This window comes from Peromyscus leucopus, chromosome 4 (assembly GCF_004664715.2).
Source record: "Peromyscus leucopus breed LL Stock chromosome 4, UCI_PerLeu_2.1, whole genome shotgun sequence".
Classification (NCBI taxonomy): Eukaryota; Metazoa; Chordata; class Mammalia; order Rodentia; family Cricetidae; genus Peromyscus; species Peromyscus leucopus.
In genome coordinates, this window is record NC_051066.1 from 81,270,338 (window position 1) to 81,294,199 (window position 23,862).

The window sequence follows — 23,862 nt, forward strand, 5'->3', positions numbered from 1 at the left end:
GACAGTCTCCAAATAAGGTCAAGTAGAGAAAGAAAGTTGGGGCATTGTCCATGTTGCCAAGCTTAAAGAGAGTTGCCAGGCCATGGCACTCTGCAACATCCAACCAGCAAGGCCTCCCACTACTTTCTCCCCTGTCTCTCTTTCTTCTTTTTTATTGAGTTCTTATGCACCCAATCTTCCTGCCCCAGGGATTATAGACATGGGTTTTAGTGTCAGCCTTTACAATGCTTTGCTGAATGTATTTAATCTCTAAAACTCCTAGTCAATGTTGCTGTTGGAAATACACATATTTCACACACCGACACACCGACACACACCGACACACACACACACACACACACACACACACACACACACACATACATATACACATACCACATCACACACAGTGCTTTGCATACTACAGTGCTGCAGCAGTACAGTGAGGCAGGTCTATTGCCAAATTATATGAAAAAGTGACCAACCATTTCATTTAAGACTCAGAACTATTTCTGTGCGGAGCAGAAGCAACAGTCTATATTCTGTTTTCATTTGCAGACATGAAGAAGATGAGTCCCAGAAATGGATGTTTGGAACAGATGGCTGTATTTATTCTAAGGTAAGGACTGGATAAACCACAACTTTTATTCCTAAGAAAAGTTGTTCTTAGATTCATGTAAAATAAACTGTTTTAGAAAAAGAATCTGTAAGCCAGGCGGTGGTGGCACACGCCTTTAATCCCAGCACTTGGGAGGCAGAGGCAGGCGGATCTCTGTGAGTTTGAGGCCAGCCTGGGCTACCAAGTGAGTTCCAGGAAAAGGCACAAAGCTACACAGAGAAACCCTGTCTCGAAAAACCAAAAAGAAAAAAAAAAAAAAGAAAAAAGAAAAAAGAAAAAGAATCTGTATCTGCACAAATGATATTGCTTTCTGCTTTGAAATTGAAATTTTAGTTTAACTCAACAGTTGTCCTGGATTTTTTGTTTAATTTTAAAAAACATTTTTTCAAAGCGAAAATTAATTTTTCATAATTCATTGACTCTGTACTTCAGAGTTTCTTTCTTTACACTTTAAAATAAGATTAGTTCAGTACCTGCTTGATTTTTGGACCAAAGGATGAGGTATTGTCTTTAGTAATAGAGTTTTGCCTTCAAGTTCTGGCGGGCAACCAAGTGCAATTGTGGGAAGCTGTGTTGTTTGCGGGTCTCTTGGCCATCCCTGGCCAGCATCTTGAAGAGAGATATACCCCATACCTGTGACTGGGTTATTTGACAGTTTAAGATTTCTGAGAGAGAGCATTATCCCCCATTTAGGGGTATTCCAGTTAAAGTACTTTTAAAAATATGATTTGGGGACTGGAAAGATGGCTCAGCAGTTAAAAGCATGTGCAGAGGACCCAGGTTCACTTCCCACCACCATTATGACAGACACTTTTAACTCCAGCTCCAGGTAAACCCAGAACCTCTGCCATACATGAACACCATCAATCATGTGCACACACTGTACACACACACACACACACACACAGAGAGAGAGAGAGAGAGAGAGAGAGAGAGAGAGAGAGAGAGAGAGAGAGAGAGAGAGAGAGAATGAATTAAGAATAAAATTAAAGAATACATTTTAGAAAGCTTATAGGTTTCCATATAGTTGTATAAAACATCCTTAACATTATTTAGTGTTTCCCCTATTGCTAAGGATGCTGACTACTTTTAAAATATCTCATAGTAAATCTCATTTCCCATACCAACAGATGTGGAACAAACCAAGTTTCAGGTCCGCCTTCATCTTTTCTCCCCAATACATGTGCTTGTGATTTGTATGTGAAGTATCCCCAAAAGGTTTATGTGCCAAAGACTTGAAACCAAGTTAGTGGACCATTGAGAGGTGATTGGAGCATTTGGGCTTTAACCAAATTAGCTGATTAATCCACTGATGAATAAAATCAAACCAACTATTGGGCAGTGGCAGAAACTTGATAGATAGGGGCCAGGGCAGGGTATATCATTTTTCTCTTGCAAGGTGTGCATGGTGCTAGTCTTTCCCTCATCCCACCCATGCTCCTCTCTGGCTGTCACAAAGTGAATAGCTCTCTCCATTATGTCCTTCAGTCCATGATTGACTTTCTCACCACAGACCCAGAGACGTGGAGCCAAATGACAATGCACAAAAACCAGGAGTCTAAATAATCTCACTCTTCCCTCTGGTTGTTTCTAGTGTTGTCCCTGTGAGGAAAGTCCTACTAACACTACTCAAGTACCCCCCCCACCCCTGTCCAATGTCCAGCTTCTGTCCTCACAGTGTTTGTGTCTGGTTCTCACAGGAGCAATATCCCTACAAGCAGATGATGCATGCTTGCCTACTTAAAACACAAGTTAGTTTTAAGTAGGTTTAGATTCTAAACTTCATTAAAAAATACAATTACTGATTTTTCTATAATTATTATAAATTCACAGAGAGAAACTATTAATGAAAGCATTTCAGTCTTTAAAACATTTGAAATTTCAACTAGCTCCACATTTAGTCATATCCAAGTTATTTCCATATATTTAAAGATAAAGTGGAGGATAATTTGGTAGTTATCTGCAGCTGGATCATGAATTGTGCTCATGCCATTTTGTTTTTTTAAGGATGGAACTGCTGCTATAGGATACTATAAATGTATCTTGGCTCCAACACTTCTTAGCTGTGTGGCCTTAGGCAAATCACCTAACCTTTCTGAGCTTCACATTCTTCATCTGCAAAGTAGCAATATTAATGCTAGCATTTGGCACAGATCCTAGATTAGAACAGTTAATTGGTAATTTTCAGCTAATAATGATAATAACAGGAAATTTAAAATGCATTTATTGCATCTTACTATGTTGTTTTTACTTGGATAACTGTTTTCTTTTTGATGTCAACTATTTCTTTACTCACTTGCAAAAAGTAATAAAATCACATTTCGTCGATATTCAACTAACTACAGCTAAATTAAGTATTTAAATTTGAACATGCACATGGAAGAAAAATGTACATTGAAGCATCTAACTCAGTGTGGTGATAAGTAGGTAATTTTAGAAGCATAGAAATGAGGATAGAATCTGTATAAGAGAAGACTGCCTTTGAGCATGTAAAAATTAAAACCTCCTAAGCTAATAGTAGCTTAGACAAAAAGCAAATAAGGAAGCTGGGCATGGTGGTCAATGCCTTCAATACTGGAAATCAGGAGCCAGAGACAGATGTAAGTTCAAGGCCAGGCTGGTCTACATGGAGAGTTCCAGAGCAGCTAGGGCTACATAGAGAGACCCCATCTCAACAAAACAAACCAAAAAAAGTAACTAGTAAGTAAGGAAATATGGAAAAATCGTTGCAGCATCAGCATTGGAGAGTGAGATAACATGTTAATATATAGTAAGTCTGACATTTCAACAGGAAAGTTTAAAACCTTTGATAGTAAAAAGGGCAAAGGACATGTTGGAGAAAAATTAAAAGAGCCAAGCCAAATAAAGCATGTGATCTCACTAAAGAGTCAACAACTGTCAGACAGTGTGGTGTAATATTCCTCTCATTAGAGTGATAGTAAACCTGGGAATCTCCAGTCTGATGAAGGTATTGGGGGCACACACATGCTCAACTCTGATTAGCATTAGTTTTCTATTGTGTAATAACTTACCTTCAAAGCACAGAAACTTCAAACAGCAAACATTCATGATTTCATGGGCTGAGAATCCAAAGTAGCTTCACTGTAGTTATCATCATCATCCTCATTCATCACCATCACCATCATCACCATCATCATCATCATCATCATCATCATCATCCTCATATGAGTATATTGCCTGCATGTTTGTCTGTGCACATCAGGCATGCCCAGTGTTCAGGGAAGCCAGAAGAAGGTGTTGGAACTGGCATTATAGATGGTTGCGAGCCATCTTGTGGGTGCTGAGAATCAAACCTGGATCCCCAGGAAGCACAGCTAGTGCTCTTATTCACTGAGCCATTTCTCCAGCCCTTCACTGGAGAATTTAACTCAGAATTTCTCATGAGAATGGGGCCAATATGTCAACCAAGAGTTTCAGAAGTCTGTGGCTGAGTCAAGATTGGGAAGTCAGCTTCTGAGCATATTCACACCTGCTGCTGCCCAGAGGTGTTAGTCCATCACAGTGTGACCTCCCCCTACAGTGCCGTTCATAATGTGATCTGTCATAACAAGAAAACAAGTAGGGAGAAATACCAGCATTGGTGTCTCTGATAAGGTCATTTACCACTTCTGCCAAACTCTTTAGGTCCACAGACCTATGCCGGCAAATGAGGAAAGGGACTATACAAAGGAATGAATACAAATGGTCCATTATTTCTGGAGGTCTGTTTGGAAACATAATCAAAATGATTTTTGAATCATCCTCACATTCCTTTAATTCAGAACTCCCACTTAGAGCTGTTCACCCTGAAGTGGGAGGTACACTGCAGACCTTGAAGGATGTTCATTATAGCATTGTTTAGGACAGTGAGAGCTGACCCTGGCACTGAGTAATCAATAGACTGTACAGCACTATGGAGTGCTGCCATTATGAGTGCTGGTAGTTATGTCACAAATCTGCATTCTAATTTACGATGACAGATGAAAGTGCCAATGGCATGAGTTGGTAAATATGAGGTAAGAAAGCAGTATCACTTAGGTGTGTTTACATTATACCAAAGAAATATACATATAGGCAGAGATGAGGACTGGAACTTTATCTACAAAATAGATGATGGCATGATAATTTTGTTCTGGTTTTCTTTGTCCCTCATTCTGAAAACACAGTCTCTTGTGATTGATACTTTCCTGTAGAAATAATATAGGACAATCTCCTTTTGTTCTTGTCATGCTCTCTTTAGCTGAAGTGTCATGATCATGTGTCAATAAGAGCTTGCATAATAAAAAAGCAACATAATACAATAGGTGTGATATAAATCTCAAGATAACGTGAACATTTTTAAATCTTAAGCTTTCTTGCTAATGTTTTAGGTGAACTTGGAGATTCGAGAGTGGTTTTTCAAGGTTGTGAGCATGTGGACTACAGAAATTAACTGTTTTCTTTTTAAATCACCAAGTTGTGTATGAGTAATATTTCTGCACAACAAAGGTTACATTAAAAACATAATAACACATATGGTCTCTTCAAATTTTTCTTTATTCTAATTCCCAGAACTATTTATATGTATATTCCCATAAGTTATTATGTGCATATTTTCACACATTACAGGGTTCTCATTTAAGTAATAAAAACAGCACATGTTATTCTTGAATAAAAACCTCCAGCAATTTATAACTGAATAAAATATAAATGAAAATATGGGCAGAAGGCATATGATGGCACATACTAGCAATTTCAGCCCTTTGAAATGGAGATAAGAAGATCAAGAGTTTAAGGCCAGCCTCAGCTACACAGCCAGAGTGAGGCTAACCTGGGCTCCAGGGTACTGTCTCTAACAAACAAAAACCAAAAGCACCTCTCAGCAATATTCAAATGTTCATATCAACACTGATATCATATAATCACTAGTTAGTTAGATACGACATAACACACCGCTATCCATATGCTTTTGTGATGGTAAATTCCCTCTTGACAGCATAGGATGACCATCTTTACCTGTTTACATCCATATCAATGCTATTTTTAAAAACTTACTGAAGAACCACATTGAAGCAAATATGTGCCATGCTGCTGCAATGAACATGCTTGCATGTATTTGTCTATTAACTTGGAGGGAATATACCCTTAACATTTTGACAGTCCTTGACTAATCCAACAGAAATTCTGTTCACAGTGTTTTTAACTTGTATTTTTTTTCTCCTCATTTATTTCTGTGTCTCTCCTTTCTTTCTCAGCTTACTGGTTTAACCTCTGGACTATCTCTCCAGCCTCTACTCACTCACTTTCTAGCAAGGTTTAAGATTGAAGTCATTCACTCTCATTTTATTTCTAGGACAGTATAAAACACTCAGTGCCATTAGCTCTTTACTGAACTCCTCTTGGTATTTTTTGTTAGAACCTTAGACCCACACTTTACAAAATGGAACAAGAACCTTGTGTAATAATTGAGAGAGTACACCTGGACTTTCTAGATTAGTAAGTAAGCTGATAACACTGAGCATGGCAGTGACTTCACTGTGACTATCACCTCATCTTTAACGTTGGCACCTTAATAGCAGCTATTTCAAAGGCTGTTGCAGGGATGAAGACAAGAACCTATGGTCACATGGACAGCCATTTGATACAATGACATCTTAGAGGAATACTAGAAGGCAAGCTATCTTAGAGTTCATGGAACAGCAAAGATGTACAAGCCAAACTAAAATGCTCAGACCACAGTTTCCTCCACCAACTGAGAACAAAGGAAAATGCACACAGAGAGAGATGGGTAGACAATGCACATAAAATAAGCTGCAGGTGGGTGGGAGGGCCACATTCTCTAAGTCTTGTTCTTAATGTCTATAACTTCTGTCTGGGCTGCACCACTCTTCCCTGACAGTGAGAGCTTGTGTCCAAGCACACTTGGCCAGTGGTGGTGTTCACAGGAAGCTCGATGAACAGATGGCAGATGATCCCAAGTGAGAATTAGCAGGGCACACCATGTGTGGCTGGTTCAGCAGCTCATTCTTATTGTGTACCCTGTAGGCTCCTTTTATATTTATATATCCAAAATGTTTGCTGCTGTGGTTGCTAGCTAAAATAAATCATGGCTCTTTAGTATCTGTGTTGCCTTCTCCTCTTCATTCCATGTTCACAGACAATGCTCTTAGTCTGTGTCTGATATGTATAGACTGTCTCCACTGCACACAGCTATTTCATTCCCATCCTGTATTCCCTTGTCTGTTGTCTAACAGAATTGAGGACTGCCAAGCCATACAGCAACTGCATATTTTACACATGTACATACATGTTCACAGTCATATTTTGAGAATAGAAATGAAAATTAGTATGTGAGTTTTTACATATATGTGTACATGTAGTGCTCATGTTGGTATGGGTGTATGTGCATATACATGTACATGTGTGTAGAGGGCAGAGGGCAACTTTTGGTGTTGATCCTAAGGAGCTACCCACCTTGGTTTTTGAGATAAATTTGCCCACTGGCCTGGAGAACACCAAGCAGGGCAGGCTGGCCAGCCAGCAAGCCCAGGGACCTGCCTATCGCCAGCCATCTCCCCTGTGCTGGGATTACTAACTCTTGCCACCATCCATGGATTTTATTTTCTCATGGGTTCTGGAGATCAGTTGGGTCCTCATGCTTGGAAGCACTGTGTTGATAAACACAGTCATTCTCCCCGGGCCTAGGTATTCTCATAGCTGTGCAAAGATAAAGATAATCTCCCTAGCTAACCTATCTCCAAAGTTTAAAAAAAAATGTCAACCAAAGTGATTTGACACAAAATTTATTAGCTAAGCCATTTTACTACTAATTTATCCACCCCAATTTCCAATTGTAGCATACTAGGCTGGCACTTTATTTAATTGTTTTCTTCTTTCCAGGCTTATCCTCAGTTTGTCCTGACTTACCTGGAGGATCTCATTTCTCCAGTGGATGTGAGCCAAACAGAGGACCATATTCACCACAGAGCCTGGACCACAGCTCATCAAGAACATGGCAAACCCTGTGTGGAAGAGGTCAGTGTGGTGGCCAGAGGCAAGACAGAAACAGACCTCTAAAGTATATCTTGAAAAGGGAAAAAGTATTCTAGTTGTTGCTTTCAGGAAACAAGCACAAATTCTCATAACAATGCTGTTGATTAAGTCACAAAATGCTATAATATTCTTTTTTTTAAGACTTATTTTCTGTTTGTGAGTGTTTTGCCTTCATGTTTATATATGGACTGTGTGTGTGTGCCTAGTGCCTATGGTGACCAGATGAGGGCAATGGATCCCTTGGAACTAGAGTTATGGATAGTTGTAAGGTGCCATGTGGATGCTGGGAACCAACCAAACCCAGGTCCCATGGAAAAGCTCTGCTACTGCTCTGCGGGGCATTTACCCACCACCCCCACAGTTCCCCAGAGTGCTCTTGAGTGCGAGCAGCAGGAAATATTAGATAGAAGGATTTAGAGTGTGGAGATAAACAGATAGAAAATACAGGATAACCTCGAGAGGGCCTGGAACCTATTCCAACGGGCCCTGACTGTCTCTGCCCTAGGGTATTTACAGAGTCTCCAAGGGGTGGAGCAAAAGACCTCCCCCCAGCACAGCCAAGTGCAGGCCATCACGGACACCTGCACCCAGGCCCATGGTCCTAATCATCCTGTCTAGGCAGACCTGCTGGGTAAAGCCACAAGGAACCTGAAAATGGGCTCCCACAGTGCTCTTAACTGCTGAGCCACCTCTCCAGCCCTATACTGTGATATTCATAGGCACATTTATATTTATATAAAATTGATGCATATTTATATAGATATTTTGCTAAATAGAGGGCAATACCCTATATTGCACATAGCATTGCCTTCATTTGTTCTGACTGCACACAAGATCCCATGCTGTAGGAAAACACAGAGAACCAGGAGCCTCTCAAGGTTATGTTTTGAGTACATATGTCATAAACATTTCCACTCAATGAAAATTAACTACATCATTCTTATGTCTCCTTACAAGGGCTTGCAAAACCACACCAACAGTCCTTTGCTGAAGCAGCTGTCGGAACCCTCGGATGCTCAGGATGTGCCACGAGGCTCCCTAGAGGGGACAAGGCAGCCGGCAGTGGTACTGCTGAGAAAACTGGAAGGGAAATCTCCCAAGGCTCCTGCTCAGAGGTAGGGCATCGGCAGAGCGGAGCTTTATTGCTCAATGACATTCGACGTTTTCCTTCAGTTTCATGTAAGATGGATTTCTTGAAGATTGTTGAAATATCTTAAAAGCCCCTTGGCTTTCAATTGTAGTAGTCTCAGGGTCACATTTGATGAAGAGAGGTGACATTTATGTGTATTTTGTTGAAGACTGATGTATGTAATCATTTTTGAGGATACTTAGGATGGATTGCAGTTTTAGAATCTCACTGAAACACACAGAAATAACATAATTAAGCAAAGGCAATACTGAGCATCTATCCAATTGTGAAAGTGCCTGCAGGTCTTTGAGAAAAGCAAACACAGGTAATCCCACTGATTTTTCTACAAGGAGTACATTGTACTTGCATCTGAGGGTACTAGATGGCCTTCTATAGTGACACTTAACACACTAACCATTTCCATGGCCAGAGGGGAAGTGGCATCCATGGTTTGCTAACAATTCCAAATTATTCCTGGTTGGAAAATGGAAACTATTTTTCATATTCTCCTCACTTACCCTCATACTAACATTTATTATAACTATTGTTTTACTGGTTGATGATCACTTTATAAGCTGCAATTTAAATCTATACTTGTTTGAAATGACTGTCCAGTCACATGATCTTAAAGAAGTAACACCATTCTTACACACATCGATTTAGTTTAATGGCACCCTAACTTTAATTCAGCAATCCAGATAGAAGTGTCATTTGTATTAGAAAGAAAAAGAACAATTGACAACTTTATAAAGCTGGGGGCTATTTTACATTCTTAAATTATATAACCCATCTCAAGTGACTCTGTCTTTATCTGATGATTTCTTATTTGAATAATGAGATTCACAAAAAACACCAAGTTTCCTGTCTTACTCTCCTACAGTGTGAGGGGTTCCTGGATGGCATCAGAGTTCAGGTTCAAGGACATTTCCTCCCTAGCATTTAGCTTTTAAACCTTCCCAAGTTTCTCAACTCTGTGATGCTCTATGGCATGAGTGCAGGCTGCAGTCATATGGCCTGGCCACTCTCCATGGCATGTTTGGTGCCATTCTTGTGTCACCGTGGTGAGAGTCCCTTGGGAGCAGTCTTCAATGTTTTCATCTAAAAGGGGAACTCTGGCAATACCAGGACACTTGGGGGGGGGTGTTGACATTGTCCTGTGAAGCTACCATTGGCTTGTCTTCCTAGACTCACATAGTCACATCTACTGGATCTTTCCTGGCAGAGCATTTGGATTTTATCATCTTGGGCTTTAGTTCTTGTCCTGGACTCTGGAAGAATAGATTGCTTCTGTTTTCAGGTTCCTGTCACCCCTACAGGTTTTCTTTTTTTCTTCCATGATAATCCCTGCCCTTGTGGTCATTTACTCACTCTCTATGTTTTCTGCCTCCCCAGGCTGGAAATATTTTTCTCTGAAGGTACAGGGCCTCCACAGGTTAGAGACTGGCAGTTTCTGCTGTGTTGTTGTTGTTTTGAATTCCCTGAGATAATACAATCTAATAACTAAATGTTGGAGAAAGGAGCATAGTAACAGAAAGAGTGTCACCCCATCCTCCCTGGCCACAAAACATAATGTTAGCTAATATGCTATATACTGGAATTGTTAAATTTGATGTGGTGATTTTAAATGTCTAGGAAATCAGTATCACTCACTAAATGGCAGTTCTGAAAATGTTCTGAAGACAAATAAGGTACAAAAGGATTTAAAGCAAGCATTAAACCATGGTCCCTGCTCATGCATTGTCACAGTGTGAGTCTCCTATGGTCACTCAGGCCCCAAATATTTCAAAAGAAATTTCAGAAATAACCAATTCACAATTTTTATTGGACTATGTTGTTCTATTTATTGGTTGTTATTAATTTAATTTCCTATTATGACTAATTTATAAATTAAACTTTAACATTGTTACAATGTGTATGTACATGTGTCAGTGTAGAAAACACATTGATATATAGAGTTTAGCTTTAAGGATTTTTGTGTGTGTGTGTGTGTGTGTGTGTGTGTGTGTGTGTGTGTGTGTGTATGCATGAGCACATGAGAATGATACCTGCAGAGACCTGAGGAGGGCATTGATTCCTTTGGAGCTGGAGTTACAGGCAGTAGTGAGTTGCCCAATATGGGTATGAGAAGTTAAGCTTGAGTCCTGGGAGAGCCAAACAAGCCCTTAGATGCTGACCGTCTCTCCAACCTCAGAATTTAATTCTATATACTTTCTGGAACTCTTATATTTAGACTTGTGGATTTTGTCAAAAAGAACTTACTGGCAAATATATCTGTAATTTCCTATAGTTGGAAGTTTTCCTGTGTCCCACCTGGTTTGTAGCCACTCAGACCCAAATCAACACACAAGGACTTCTATTAATTATAACGGCATGGCAATTAGCACAGGCTTATTACTGACTAGCTCTTACACTTAAATTAACCCATAATTCTTATCTGTGTTTAGCCACGTGGCTTGGTACCTTTTCTCAGTTCTGCCTTGTCATCTTGCTTCCTCTGTGTATGGCTGGCAACTCTGACTCAGCTTTCCTCTTCCCAGAATTTTCCTTATCTGCTTATCCCACCTATACTTCCTGCCTGGCTACTGGCCAATCAGCATTTTATTTATCAACCAATCGGCAACACACATCGACAGCATACAGAACGACATTCCACAGCAATTTCCTTTTAATAAAAATTGCCAAACAAGCTTTTCTCCACAGGCATTGCTTGGAGCTTCCCACTTTTGTTCTTAAGAGTTGAAGGACTTTCTTCCCCTCTCCCCTCACAGTTGACCTCAACAGAACCAGTTCCGTTCATTTCTCTCTATGTTATTTATCAAAATCCTCTTGAATCAACAGTACAATACTTACAGTGATCACTTTCCTCTCTTGTGGGAAAAATTAGAATAGAGCATGGTGTAGAATTTACTGTGTTGGTGACTTTGAATCCTAGATTGTCTCGTTAGACTTGTGAGTATTCAAAATATGAGAATCAATGTGTTGTATTGTGTTGTATACATATATATACAAAAACATATATTTATGCAAATATTTACATATAAACATATATAAATATTTGTTTATGTATATATAGTCATACACACTTTTTTCAATGTTAATTCAATTAAAGCAAAGCTCCCTGCAGATAATAAAGGAGTGTTATAAAATTACCTGAGTTGTGAAAATGGGAAACTGAAAGGAGGAACTAAGTGGAGCAATCTAGCTTTATATCTCCTAGAAGAAGGGAAGATAGGAGCCACAACAGTCGGCTAGTAGAAAGAAAGGGAGATTGATTCACAGTGTCAGATAATATGTGAAATTAGTACAGGTAGCATGGGCTAAAAATAATAACAGCTGAGGCTTTGTGGCCTTATCGAGTGCTGTGCACGTATTATCATCTAGTAATTTATACAATAGGTAAACAGGGGACTAACTCATCTCTGTTTCATTGATGAGAACACTGACACTGAGACAATTTACTTCTTTGAATAAAGTTTCTCAGTAATTTAAGGCAGGACACTCAGCGTCCAGATCCTGTTCTTAGCATCTATCAATAACAGCTTAACCATTCACGCTCTTGTCATAGCCGTCATTCTGGATCTCAGCCCTTCAGACGAGGTTAGCATTTGAACTGGGTATCTTGAAATGGGGACTGTTGAATAAGGTAGAGGAATCTGGAAAGGGAATAATGAAAGGGGTAGTTTTCCACAAAGACTAAATAAGAGGCAGAAAACATTAAAGGACCAAATCCCAGACTTCCTGTTGCATCCAACCTTGTAGGTCTGTAGTCTAGAGGCCCTGATTTGCCTAATCTTGAAGCAAATCATTTTCAAAGTGCTTTCCTAGTCATGTGACTATAACTTGTCATAGATAATTTATGCTTTAGTGGTTCAGCTTTGTACATATTAATTTGATGAAAAGAAACTAATAGCTGCTGTTTGGTGGATACTTACCATGCAACCACTGCTTTTTTCCATATTTATTCTTATAAATCAAGAGAGATTGATTTGCTTACTGTTCTCATAACTTGATGATATTACTACTTTCAAAATCAATGAAGGTACAGAAACAAATTCAAAGTATCTACATAATGCAGTTTTGAGGCATATTTATAGTATTTCTATTATAGAGGGGTAAGATTCAAACACAGAACTGTGTGGGTCTCTAGACAGCCCTTGTCCTTGCCACCTTTATTTATTTATTCCATGCCAATATGCCTGTTACTTTTTAAAAAGTAGGTCAAACTATTGCCATTTTGTTTTGTCTGTTCTTTTTAATTTTATTCTTAAACAAAACTCACATGCTCCCCCACCCCACAGTACCACACAATCTAAAACAATAACCAAGAACTATGTCCTCCCTCCTACAAAGTCATTTTAAATAATTTATATTCCCAACACTCAGGGAGATGTCTGACTGTTGATCCTTTTTTCCATTGTGACAGGAGGAAAAGTCTTTTTCTCATTGAAAATGAGAGTTCTCTTGTTGTAAGAGGTCCTAATGCAGGATGCTAGTTTATGGAGGATATATTTTCTTGTTTGCTCTGGTGACTGACACTTTAGCAAAATATTTTTGTATTGTATACACATTTGATTCCAAGTTTAATCCAAAATAAAATAAACGTCCTTGTCAGCTTTAAGTATCTGGAATGTGTTTGTTTACATTTGTTTGGCCAGAGGACCCCCTTAACAGTATTTAGATTGAATAAGAGGTGGAGAAAGAGTGGGGGCAGCCAACAAAGCATGCTGACCCAGCTTGTCACCCAGTGACCTGTGAGAGGAGAATAATGAACTGTGAGGAGCTGTCAACTTAACTGTTTCTGACAGTGTGCCTTTGGGCACATCTGTGTTAGTGGCATTGGAAGGGCCTTTGTTCTTTTCCCACTAGTGACTCTGTGAGCAGTGAGGTCTCTGCTACTGTACTCAGAGCAGCCCCTTCCTTCCCAGGGAAGCGAGCAGCTGCCATGGACGCACTGACATCTCTCTTCATGACTCAAGTTGGCATGCACTTCATTCTTGGAAGAGACCAGACATTTAAAAGTACTTTGATGATTTTTCATTAAAAGTGTACTTTAATGTCTCACTAACAAAAGGAGTGAGTTATAAAATATGTTTTGTGTCGTTCTGATTTTACTGATGAAAGTAAAGACAGACAGGCAGTTGTTACTGGTCTTTAAAATTTTATTTGTAACATTTTCCCCAGATTTAAGACTCCAACACCATATTTAAATAAATATAAAATAGGTAATAATCAACATGGGTTATGAAAAGCATTTCTACTATAGACAGTTTGTGCATACTTTGCTGGGAAGAATATTTAGGCTAAAATACAAAGGTCTGCTCTAATTTTTGTTTCACATTTTCCACTGACAATTTAAAAAATAAATAACACAATAGTCTCATTTGAAAGTTAATCTAGATCTTACAATTATTACAATCATTAGGAAAGGCAATTTACCAAGAAACAGGTGTTTCTGATCCCCAAAGAATAGCCAGTGTTTCCATCACAATAAAGACGGCCCATTCTGAATGAAGCACATCATACTTAAGAGATTTGTTTAAATTAGAATCAAAACTGCATTTATAAACTAGAGTTTCTGAGTCAGTTTTAGAGCCTTGTTTACATTTTTACAATTGCTATAAAGCCCATGCTCTCACCACAATGAAGTCTGGCTAGGATTGGCATGGAGTAGACAGTGAGCATTTGGTGCTCAGTTGATTGGATTTGTCATTCCAAGAGAATATGAATCCCAGAATATTGCATTGGTCAATTTTTAAAAAGCCTTTTCTTCCTCACTGACAAAATAAAAAGAAATGAAGCTTGAAAGAAATGACATTCTTTTTTATTTTTTCTATATTCAAAGTTCTTTCTGCAGCACACCTGAGATGCACCAATAAAGGAGCTATTATAGTCTCTTGCTTTTCAAAGAAAGATAAATTAATAGTAATGAGAAGTTCTCTAAGCAGACAAATGATGATCATATCTATATAATTACAAATTGTAAAAAACCACATATTTAAAAACTGAAAGAATCATATTATGATTTTCTTGAGCATTCAGCAGCTTATGATTTATTAGCCTATTAAGTCACTTGTGTGGTTTACCATATATTCGATATATTATTTGCTTTGAACTATCCTCCTGTTTTCTTCAGTAAACATCAACACAAATTCTCATAGAGCTAATGAATAAACAGGTCAGTTTTGGTACTCATCAGAATCTGCTTTTGAAAGAAAGTAGATTTTTCAAATTCTCACAGATTCATTCATCTAAAATGCTTACCAACAATGATAAACTTAAATAAATTGATTATGATGCCACTGTATCTAACTGTGATTTCTAGAAGTAAAGTCCAATATTAGATCACTCTAGTTCAGAAGTGCTCACCTTTAAAGGTTGCCTTTAGCCCTTTTGTGATTTATGCAAGAAAATTTCAGAATGTGAGTTTCTCTTCTAGAGATGTGAAGTCATACAACTGTTTCTTGATTAGAAATTCAAATGCTTTGATATTGGCTGAATTTGATGCCTCTTTGGAGTTTGGTATTTTGATTGGGGAGGGTGTGTGTGGCTCTACACCCACATGTGCACATATGAGGCAGAAAGGTCAGTGCCAGCTGTCCTCCTCTGTCTTGTCCACCTTACCTTGAGACAAGGTCTGTCACAAGCTGGAGCTCATTGATTCAACTGGAATGTCAGGCCTGTGAGTCTCAAGGATCTTCCTCTCTATGTCCTGCTTTATGTGGGTTCTGGGGATCCAAAATCATGTCTTCATAATAAGACCTCTTCCCAGCTCTGAGTTTTAGTAAACTTTTCTAATGAATTCCCATATGCCCTCTGTGAATTAAAATTAAGAGTATTAGTAATATAATTTCACTATTTCCTTGAAACAAATTTTAAAAAAATCAGGCATTCAAACTATCAGATGTGTGTACATTGATATGCTTCAGTTCTGAAATTATCAAAGATTTTCAAGTCTATAGTCTAAGATTAACTTGCATCCTCATTTCAGACATGAATTACCAAAACCTCCAACTAGTTTGATTAATTTCTGTTTTTCAAAATGTAGTCTTCATCTTTCAGTTCCATTTAGTGTTGTCCTTAGGATTATTTAATGGTTGAATGGGAAGCACTGCTTTTATCTTCTTGAATTTTTAGCTCCCAATGAACGTGTATAGGTGTTTAGGGGATATCTCAGTGTGTGAAGTGATTATGAGCACAGGGACCTGACTTAGATTCCCAGAGCTCACATAAAATTCACATATGCCAAGAATACAAGTGCTGGGTGGGGAGTAGAGGCCAGAGGATCCCAGGGATTTACAGTCATTCACTCTAGACAAAATGGTGACTTTCAGTTTCAGTGGGAGACCTGGATTAGCTGTGTAGCTCAAGCTGGCCTTAGCTCTAAATCTGCCTTTGAGTGCTTGGATTCCAGGTGCACACCACCATGCTGACACTCAAATACTGTGAAATGTAATCACACACATCCCAGGGGAACTAAAAATACATTTTGAGTGGTACTTTATAGTATACCGATATTCAGCCCTTGTTCAGTAAGATGATTCTTTAAAGGCAGAAATGTTTGTAGTTGCTTTAGATCTGGCACTTAATAGTAACACTAACACATGTGAGGATCATCGCCAGCTGGGGGAACATTCTGCTTTTAAAGGGACGTGGATGAGTACAGTATACTCACTCAGCCAATCTTTGTATCCTAAAGTCACCTGTGCCATACATCAGAGCAATCAGGAGAGAGAATCATACTTACAGGTTCTTGGAATTGGGAGAGGCCTCTCTGGGACCTTTTTCTTCTTGAGATTCTATTTATCATGCTGCTTCAATTTGGCAAATAGCTTCTTTAGAGAGTTTCTTAGTTTAGCCTCTACTGCAGAATACCTGGCAATCACCAGGCAGAAAGAAAGAACTTGTAGAGTATACCTGCCTACACAACACAACACACACACACACACACACACACACACACACACACACACACACACACACACACACAGCAACCACATTGTAACACATATCTAGGCAGCCACCGAAGAACAATGTGCAGATTGGCTCCGAGCCGGATGTGCTCCCCTGGAGTTGAAAATGGGGATGGATTTAGCTTCACTAGAATCACGATATGTGATATCCTAGAGAGATGTGACAAAATATCTACTCACTCCAGACAGGACATCTGTGACAGACAACAGTAAGGAACCACTGAAGCCCAACTTGGTTAATCAATGAATTTATTTCAGCTACTAAGGAGAGTATAGATGAGGGGTTACTCACAGAGACAGAAATGACTCAAAGGCAGCTTTATTACAAAAGGCTGCTAAAGCATGGGTGATGGTTCATGAAAACCAGAAACTATGACTCATGTCATAGCCTACAGCTCAATAGGTTGGAGAGTGTTTCTTCCAGGCAGTTTAACTTGTCTGAGAGTATCTCTCAGTAGTCCTCATATAAAACCTTGATAGGAGGAGCCTAGTGCATCTGGTCAGTTTCAGGGTCTTCTTGAAGCTTTTGAGTTGTTTACTTCCTGAATTTTTAAAGAACTTCCCTCCATGATGGTATGTTTTATCTTAGAGGAAATTGTTACCTAACAGACATGCCTGAGAGAGGGTTGGTTCTCAGGAATATCCAGAGGTTGCCCCACAAACAGATATACCCACAGCAGTGTCTTTACCATATCAAAAAGACTTTGATGGATGTGTTTGATATCTACATGTTGTGTACAAATATTCCAGCTCACCAGAATGAAGTAGTTATAGTGAGGTGAAAGAAATTTGAGTAGATTTTTAGTGATGTTCAAACTATGCCTTGTAGCAGGATTGTGGACTCAGTGTTTTGCAGCTAAAACATGAAGGAATGAAAGACTTTCCAGTTCCAAGAAAAATTGCATAGGTTTTCCTTTATTTAATTTTTCAGAAACACATTTCAAGGACAACCTTGACCCCGACATACCTGACAGGACCTGCTTATTCTGAAACTTGGTATAAGAAGATAAGGTGCTTTGCAGTTCAGCACAAAATTGTGTTTGTGGTTATTTTAATTGTGTATATTAATATTTCACAATTTTCTGTTTTACAACATATAAACATGTTTTCAGACCTTTTAGTTTCACCACCTCTCAAAGTATAATAAATAATTCAAAGTCTGATAAATTTAGATGATTTGTCCAAGGTTGATTAAGAATCTGGAGTTTGTATCTCATTCTATTATTTCCTCATCTGCCATGCTTAATATTAGAATATTGCTGACAAGTGTCCTCATCAGGAGTCCTTGGGGCTAGAAATTATAAACTTCAGACCTGGAAAAAGGGAGATTTGAACTGTTTGCATATGTACAAGCTCTCTTAAGAAAGAACCCAAGGTCAAACATAGAGCTCATTTATGGTTCATATGTATACCTTAGACATCCAATATTTTGGCATAAATATATTATGATTGTGACATATCACTTCAGGTCAGTTGTAAATTTTCCACCATGTTGGCACTCAAAAATTTTCAATTTCAGATTTTCACATTTTAAATGCTCAACTTGTGTCATTTTAATTTTATTTTACATTGCTTAAGGGAAGAGGGGTGTATGCAGAGAATTAGAAATGGACCAGGATGTAGTTACTGTTGTGAAAGGTGAGATTTGTGAGAAGGAAGTATGTCTGTGGCTTTTGCTTAAAATGAATAATTGAACAGGGAATTTGGTAGCAAATGTGGGAATGAGGTTTAGTTTTTCTGAGTTCTGTTTTATATGACAGACAAACATAAAGTCTCTTTGTTCTAGTGCTTTGGCACCATAGTGAGTCTTCATGAATGTCATCTACAGGCATAAGATGAAGTAGCCAAGAGCCACACCACACAGGTACAAATGCAGTCTCTGGGCAGCTCTGCCAAGTGATTCCTCAGATGGCAGTTGTGAGGATGAAATTAAATAATCCATGACATCAGCTGATAACAGAATTTAGATGCAAGGGCACAGGCTGGGGAGCAAAATTGCCCTGGGTTCAAATTCTTCATAGCTATGTGCCCTCAGCCTAGTGGCTTAGGGCCCTCTGTTTCCCCTTGTTCATTTGTAATTATTAATAATAACAGCACCAAACTTCAGGACTAAATGAATCGGTATTTACTAGGTGTTTGGGATGGTGCTGGCATGAAGACAGTACAATGGAAATGCTTGCTAAGTGAGTGGGTGCTTAAGAATAGTCCTTAGCACACAGAAAACACAGTGGGATATTATCTGGAGTAGTCCCTGCCATGCTCTATCAGTTTGTTTAACATCCCTCAGAGCACTTATCACTGTCTAAAATATTCTGTTTATTTATCTGTTATATCCCATTTGTCTGCCTCTTGAGAACATAAGCAGTGTGAGGGCAAAGAAGATATCCAGACTTTTTCACCTCTGCAGGGTGTGCTCAGAACCTGAAACATTGCCTAACACAAACATTAAAACTTAATGCACACTGTTGAATGAACTAGTGATCAAAACCAACAATATAAGTGTCAATCCCCCTGAATCTGAGATGTAATTCTTTTACTTCCAATGTGATGTTCCTACATAATAGTACCTCCAGATATTAAGTCTTCATTGCTCATTAATCTTTGAATTTTAAGGAAAAAGCTTACATCCTCATCAAATATCCTTGGTTAGCTATGCTAACTTGACATTCATGAAATGTGCCAGACTACATATCTATTATGCTATAAATACTTTGAGCCAAGTATAATTGAGGTCTTTTCTCCATATCCACATGAATGGATGACACTTTACATTACTTCCAGTGTGGTGGGTTTAAAACTGAACCCCAGAGGGAGTGGCACCATTAGGAGATGTGTTGGAGCAGGTGTGGCTTTGTTGGAGGAAATGTGTCACTGTGGAGATGAGATTTGAGATCTCCTTTCTTCAAGCTACACCCAGTGTCTCAGTTTACTTCCTGTTTCCTGTGTAAGATGTAGAACTCTCAGCTCCTTCTCCAGCAGCATGTCTGCCTGCAGGCCATCATGTCCCATCATGATGATAATGACAGAATTTCTGAACTGTAAGCCACCCAATTAAATGTTTTCCTTTATAAGAGTTACTGTGGTCACTGTCTCTCTTCACAGCAATTGAAACCCTAACTAAGACACACAGAAAAGTAGTAATTTCATGATGATATTGATTTAGGGTTTTAGCTCACAGCTGTTTCCTGATGTAGTTTGACCTCCAGGATGAAAAAGGGTATAGGACATTTTCTCGTTTGCTCATCATTTTTTTTTTTTTTTTTTTTTTGGAAGAGTTCTAATTGAAAAAATCAACTATGAGAATAGCTTATGTGTCAGTATCAGGACTTCTTAGTGATTCATTTTAATGATTTAAAATATAAGCAGAAATTTGTTCATACTAAACTACCCTTTGTTTTTCAACAGAACATTTGTGTTCTTTTATCTCTAGCAGTAAGAATCACAGTTGAAATTAGCAGCTCATATAAATTCTGAAAATTTGCCAGGTGGTGGTGGGTCACGCCTTTAATCCCAGCACTCGTGAGGCAGAGGCAGGTGGATCTCTGTGAATTCGAGGCCATCCTGGTCTACAGAGAGAGTTCCAGGACAGGCTCCAAAGTGACACAGAGAAATGCTGTCTTGAAAAAACAACAATAACAAAATCTGAAAATTTATAAATTTCTTCTCTATATCAGTTCAGTGCAAGGCATTTCCTGTATATGCTCATATTTAATCTCATTTTTAAATTTTCTGAAGTAACTACTGTTTTGGCCATTTCTCACAGTGAACACTGATGTTTAGTGAGCGTCAGTGATTTGACAAATGTTCCAGTATCACCTAGTAACTGAGAAAGCTTCCCCTGGTCATGTAGGTGACTGAGTGGGATGACTTTGTAACTTTGGAAATATGCAACATCCTATATTTATTTTTCTTGTTGCATCTTTTGTGAAAACACAGGACTCTGTTGTGTCTGCTTTTGTGTCTTTCATTTAAAAATTTTGAGGTTTAGCCATTTTTTTTGCATAATCATACCTCCATCTGCAAGCAGAAACATTATTACCAATCAATTTGCAAATGTGATAGTTTAACCTTTCTTTATTTGCTATCTCATAACACTAAACTTTTCTCTGTGTGTATTCAGGCTTTGAGGTTAGTTTCAATAATTGTAGCCCTGTTTTTACTGCCTGCCTTACACGATTGCACTAATTTATTCCTTGTGCTAAGAATACTAACTTAAGATATGTTTGTCAAACAGCTACCATAAGACATATGTGACTTTTCACACTGACAAGGCAAATTCCCAGCAAAAGCGAGTTGAGCAGAAAAGGGTTGATTAGACTCCTGCTTTGAGGAGATACAGTCCATTGTGGCCAGTAAGGAGCAGCTTCAAGGGCATGGTGTAGCTGTTCACATGTGTCCACAGCCAGAAGGCAGAGAGAGATGAATGCTGGTGCTCACTTTGGTTCTCTTTTCATTCAGACCAAGACCACAGCCGATGGGAGAGTTCCACCCACATTCAGGGTTAAGCCCTTCCTTAGCCACTCTTAGAAACTCCCTCAAAGGCACATCAGAGATGTGTCTCCCACTGCTTCCAAATCCTACAGAGGTGGCAATGAAGGTTAACCACACAGATGGCATTTGCGTGCTTAATAGTAGCACAAAACAACTGGTTATTCATTTAATAGAACAGTAGCCTGTCTGATCCTGTAAATACTCTGTGGCATAATCCACATTCTTTTGTGAATATCTTACACTTTCTTGGACATTTCCCTTATGTTTTGTTGTTCCTCGAGGCTTTTACTTTTCACTAGCTACACATCTAGAATTCTCTTTTTCCTTGTTTCTGTAAAAGTACTAAGTTTCATTATGATTATATGTGTAGGTGTGTTATGTCAGGACTCCACGTTGCATTTTTATTACCATATGAATTTAGTTATCAATATTCTCCATAATTTAAAAATTAGGTAACTGAAAGAAGCAGAACTGTCCCCTGAATTTTCCTTTGTTTTCATTTCAAATTCTAAAATTCAAAACAGGACAAAATAAATATTTCTCTAATGTGTGAAGTTTGACAAAACCATGAACCATAGCTCAGAATGACCCTGTAATACACACTGCTTATTATGTAATAGGGATTCAATGAAGACTGAATACATTAAAATACTAATTTTAAAATAATTTTTATCACATAACTTTGTTTCCACACTGAGTACTATAATCTTGATTAGATATCAATATATGAAATTAAAACTTCCAAACATTTTATATTATAACATGTAAGGTATTTCTTTTAAAGTTCCACTTTTTTCATTTTTAGCTGCTAAACTTTCCTTTTTCTCTTTCTTCACAAATACCTCCTTTAGGTATAGCCAAAGCTAGTGTTTCCAACAACAGAATTGCTCTCCAGGAGAACTGACCTGCTGTTAGGCATAGGATTTGAGTCAAATTCACTATTTGGGTCTTCAGCCATACTCCATGCCAGGAACACTATTATCCGTGGAGACTCATTGACACAGAAGACAGTGAGCTTGCCGAGAGGCCAGGAAGCAAAATAGGTCAAACAAAATAATTTTTTGGATAACGTCCTCTTCCAAAAATCTATTATAAAATCTAAAGTTGACCTCAGGTGTATTTTACTTGTCAATTGACCCAGAGAATTGGGTTCTCATGTTTGGGACATCACATTACAAACTAATTATTTTAATTCTGACTCTCCTTAAATCTTGTTCTATTTTTTCAAAGATTTGGTAGGAATTATTGACCATGAGACCATGCAGAAATAGTTAAAATTAAAGGAAAGAACACCCCCCTTCACACACACACACACACACACACACACACACACACACACACACACACGCTTAATTTTTGTGTGTGATGTTTTTATTAGTTTCCAAATTTTTTATAATAAAGTAAAAAGCAAAATTCCCATATGATGATGATGATGATATATACACATATATGATATGGTAATCAAAATAAAACACTGATGGTGCTAAAAAGAATGAAAAAATTTAAAAATTCTCTTCAGGTGTTTATATTCCCAGTCTGATGTATATATTTACTTCCTTAAGAGAATTTTCTGTTCTCTGATGTTCTGAAAATCATTTCAATCTACCTCCTCACTACAAATCTTCTCCACCAATGGGGTAGCTCAGCTATCATGCTTCATCAGAGAAGTGACTGTGACTAAACAGGAACTCACAACTGATCTAAGTGCATTGAATAAGTGTCACTGTCATGCTCCTTCACAAATGGGTCATCTGAACTACCCTTTTCCAAGGCTCAGGCACCATCATAGAAGAAGGGACAAAGTCTGTAAGATCCGGAAGCTAGAGAGGACTGGTGTGAAACAGTGTCTTTTTGATATGCCAGGATGGCTGCCTTCATGAGCCCACAGTGGTTGTCTATATAAGGCCCTCCAAAATCAAGCCCATCAACATACTAGCATGGAATGGGAAGGAGTTCATGAACTCTCACCCCTAACTGAGGAGCTATGGGGAGTTGATGGCTTCCTGGGGAAGGAGAGTTTTTCTTTAAGGTTGTGTCCACTAGGAGGTTGACCATGCTCCAGTGACTGGCCCCACAAACCTGAGAACTCGGCAGCACAAACTGGGAAAGGGTGGGGAAGTGGGGGCAGATCTAGGAGGAGTCATGAGAGGAGTGGGAGGCGAATATGATCAAAATACATTATATGATGTTCTCAAAGAATTTATAAAGTATTATATTAAAAATGAACAAATGAAGCCAAATCCTCATCTGAATAGGCTATGAAACCCTGAACTGTAGGATGTGCCTGGCAACTGGGAAGATAGACATCAGATTTAAAGATGGTCTTGATAAGAACTATGCAGATGCAAGCTAATCTCCTTCATTAGTCAGAGCCTGCTAGTAGCAGACAGGGGCAAACAAACAAAGTTAAGTTGATAATGAGCGGGACCTGCCTGGTAAATTCTGGAAGCATCATAGAGATAAGCCACTTTAGAAGGTCTCCTGAGAAAAGCAAGCTTTGGGAAACCAGAGGGCTCTGCTCCTGCCTGCTAGCAATAGGCCCCACCTGTGCACAATTACTTGCCGATCAGATAATGCTACCACAAAACTGGAGGCACTCTGGAAAGTAAAAACACAACACAGAGAACTAACAGAGCAGGCTT

At 38.6% G+C, this 23,862-nt stretch overlaps 1 protein-coding gene across 1 annotated transcript in view; it reads left to right on the top strand.

Moving 5' to 3' along the window:
- Positions 1-23,862, top strand: part of Dcdc1 (doublecortin domain containing 1) — a gene marked incomplete at its 5' end in the record, with an annotated part of 409,318 nt that overhangs the window by 247,334 nt on the left and 138,122 nt on the right. The window contains 3 exon segments of the mRNA XM_037204436.1: positions 538-598; positions 7,478-7,612; positions 8,588-8,745. Of these exon segments, the coding sequence (XP_037060331.1) occupies positions 538-598; positions 7,478-7,612; positions 8,588-8,745 (354 nt within the window).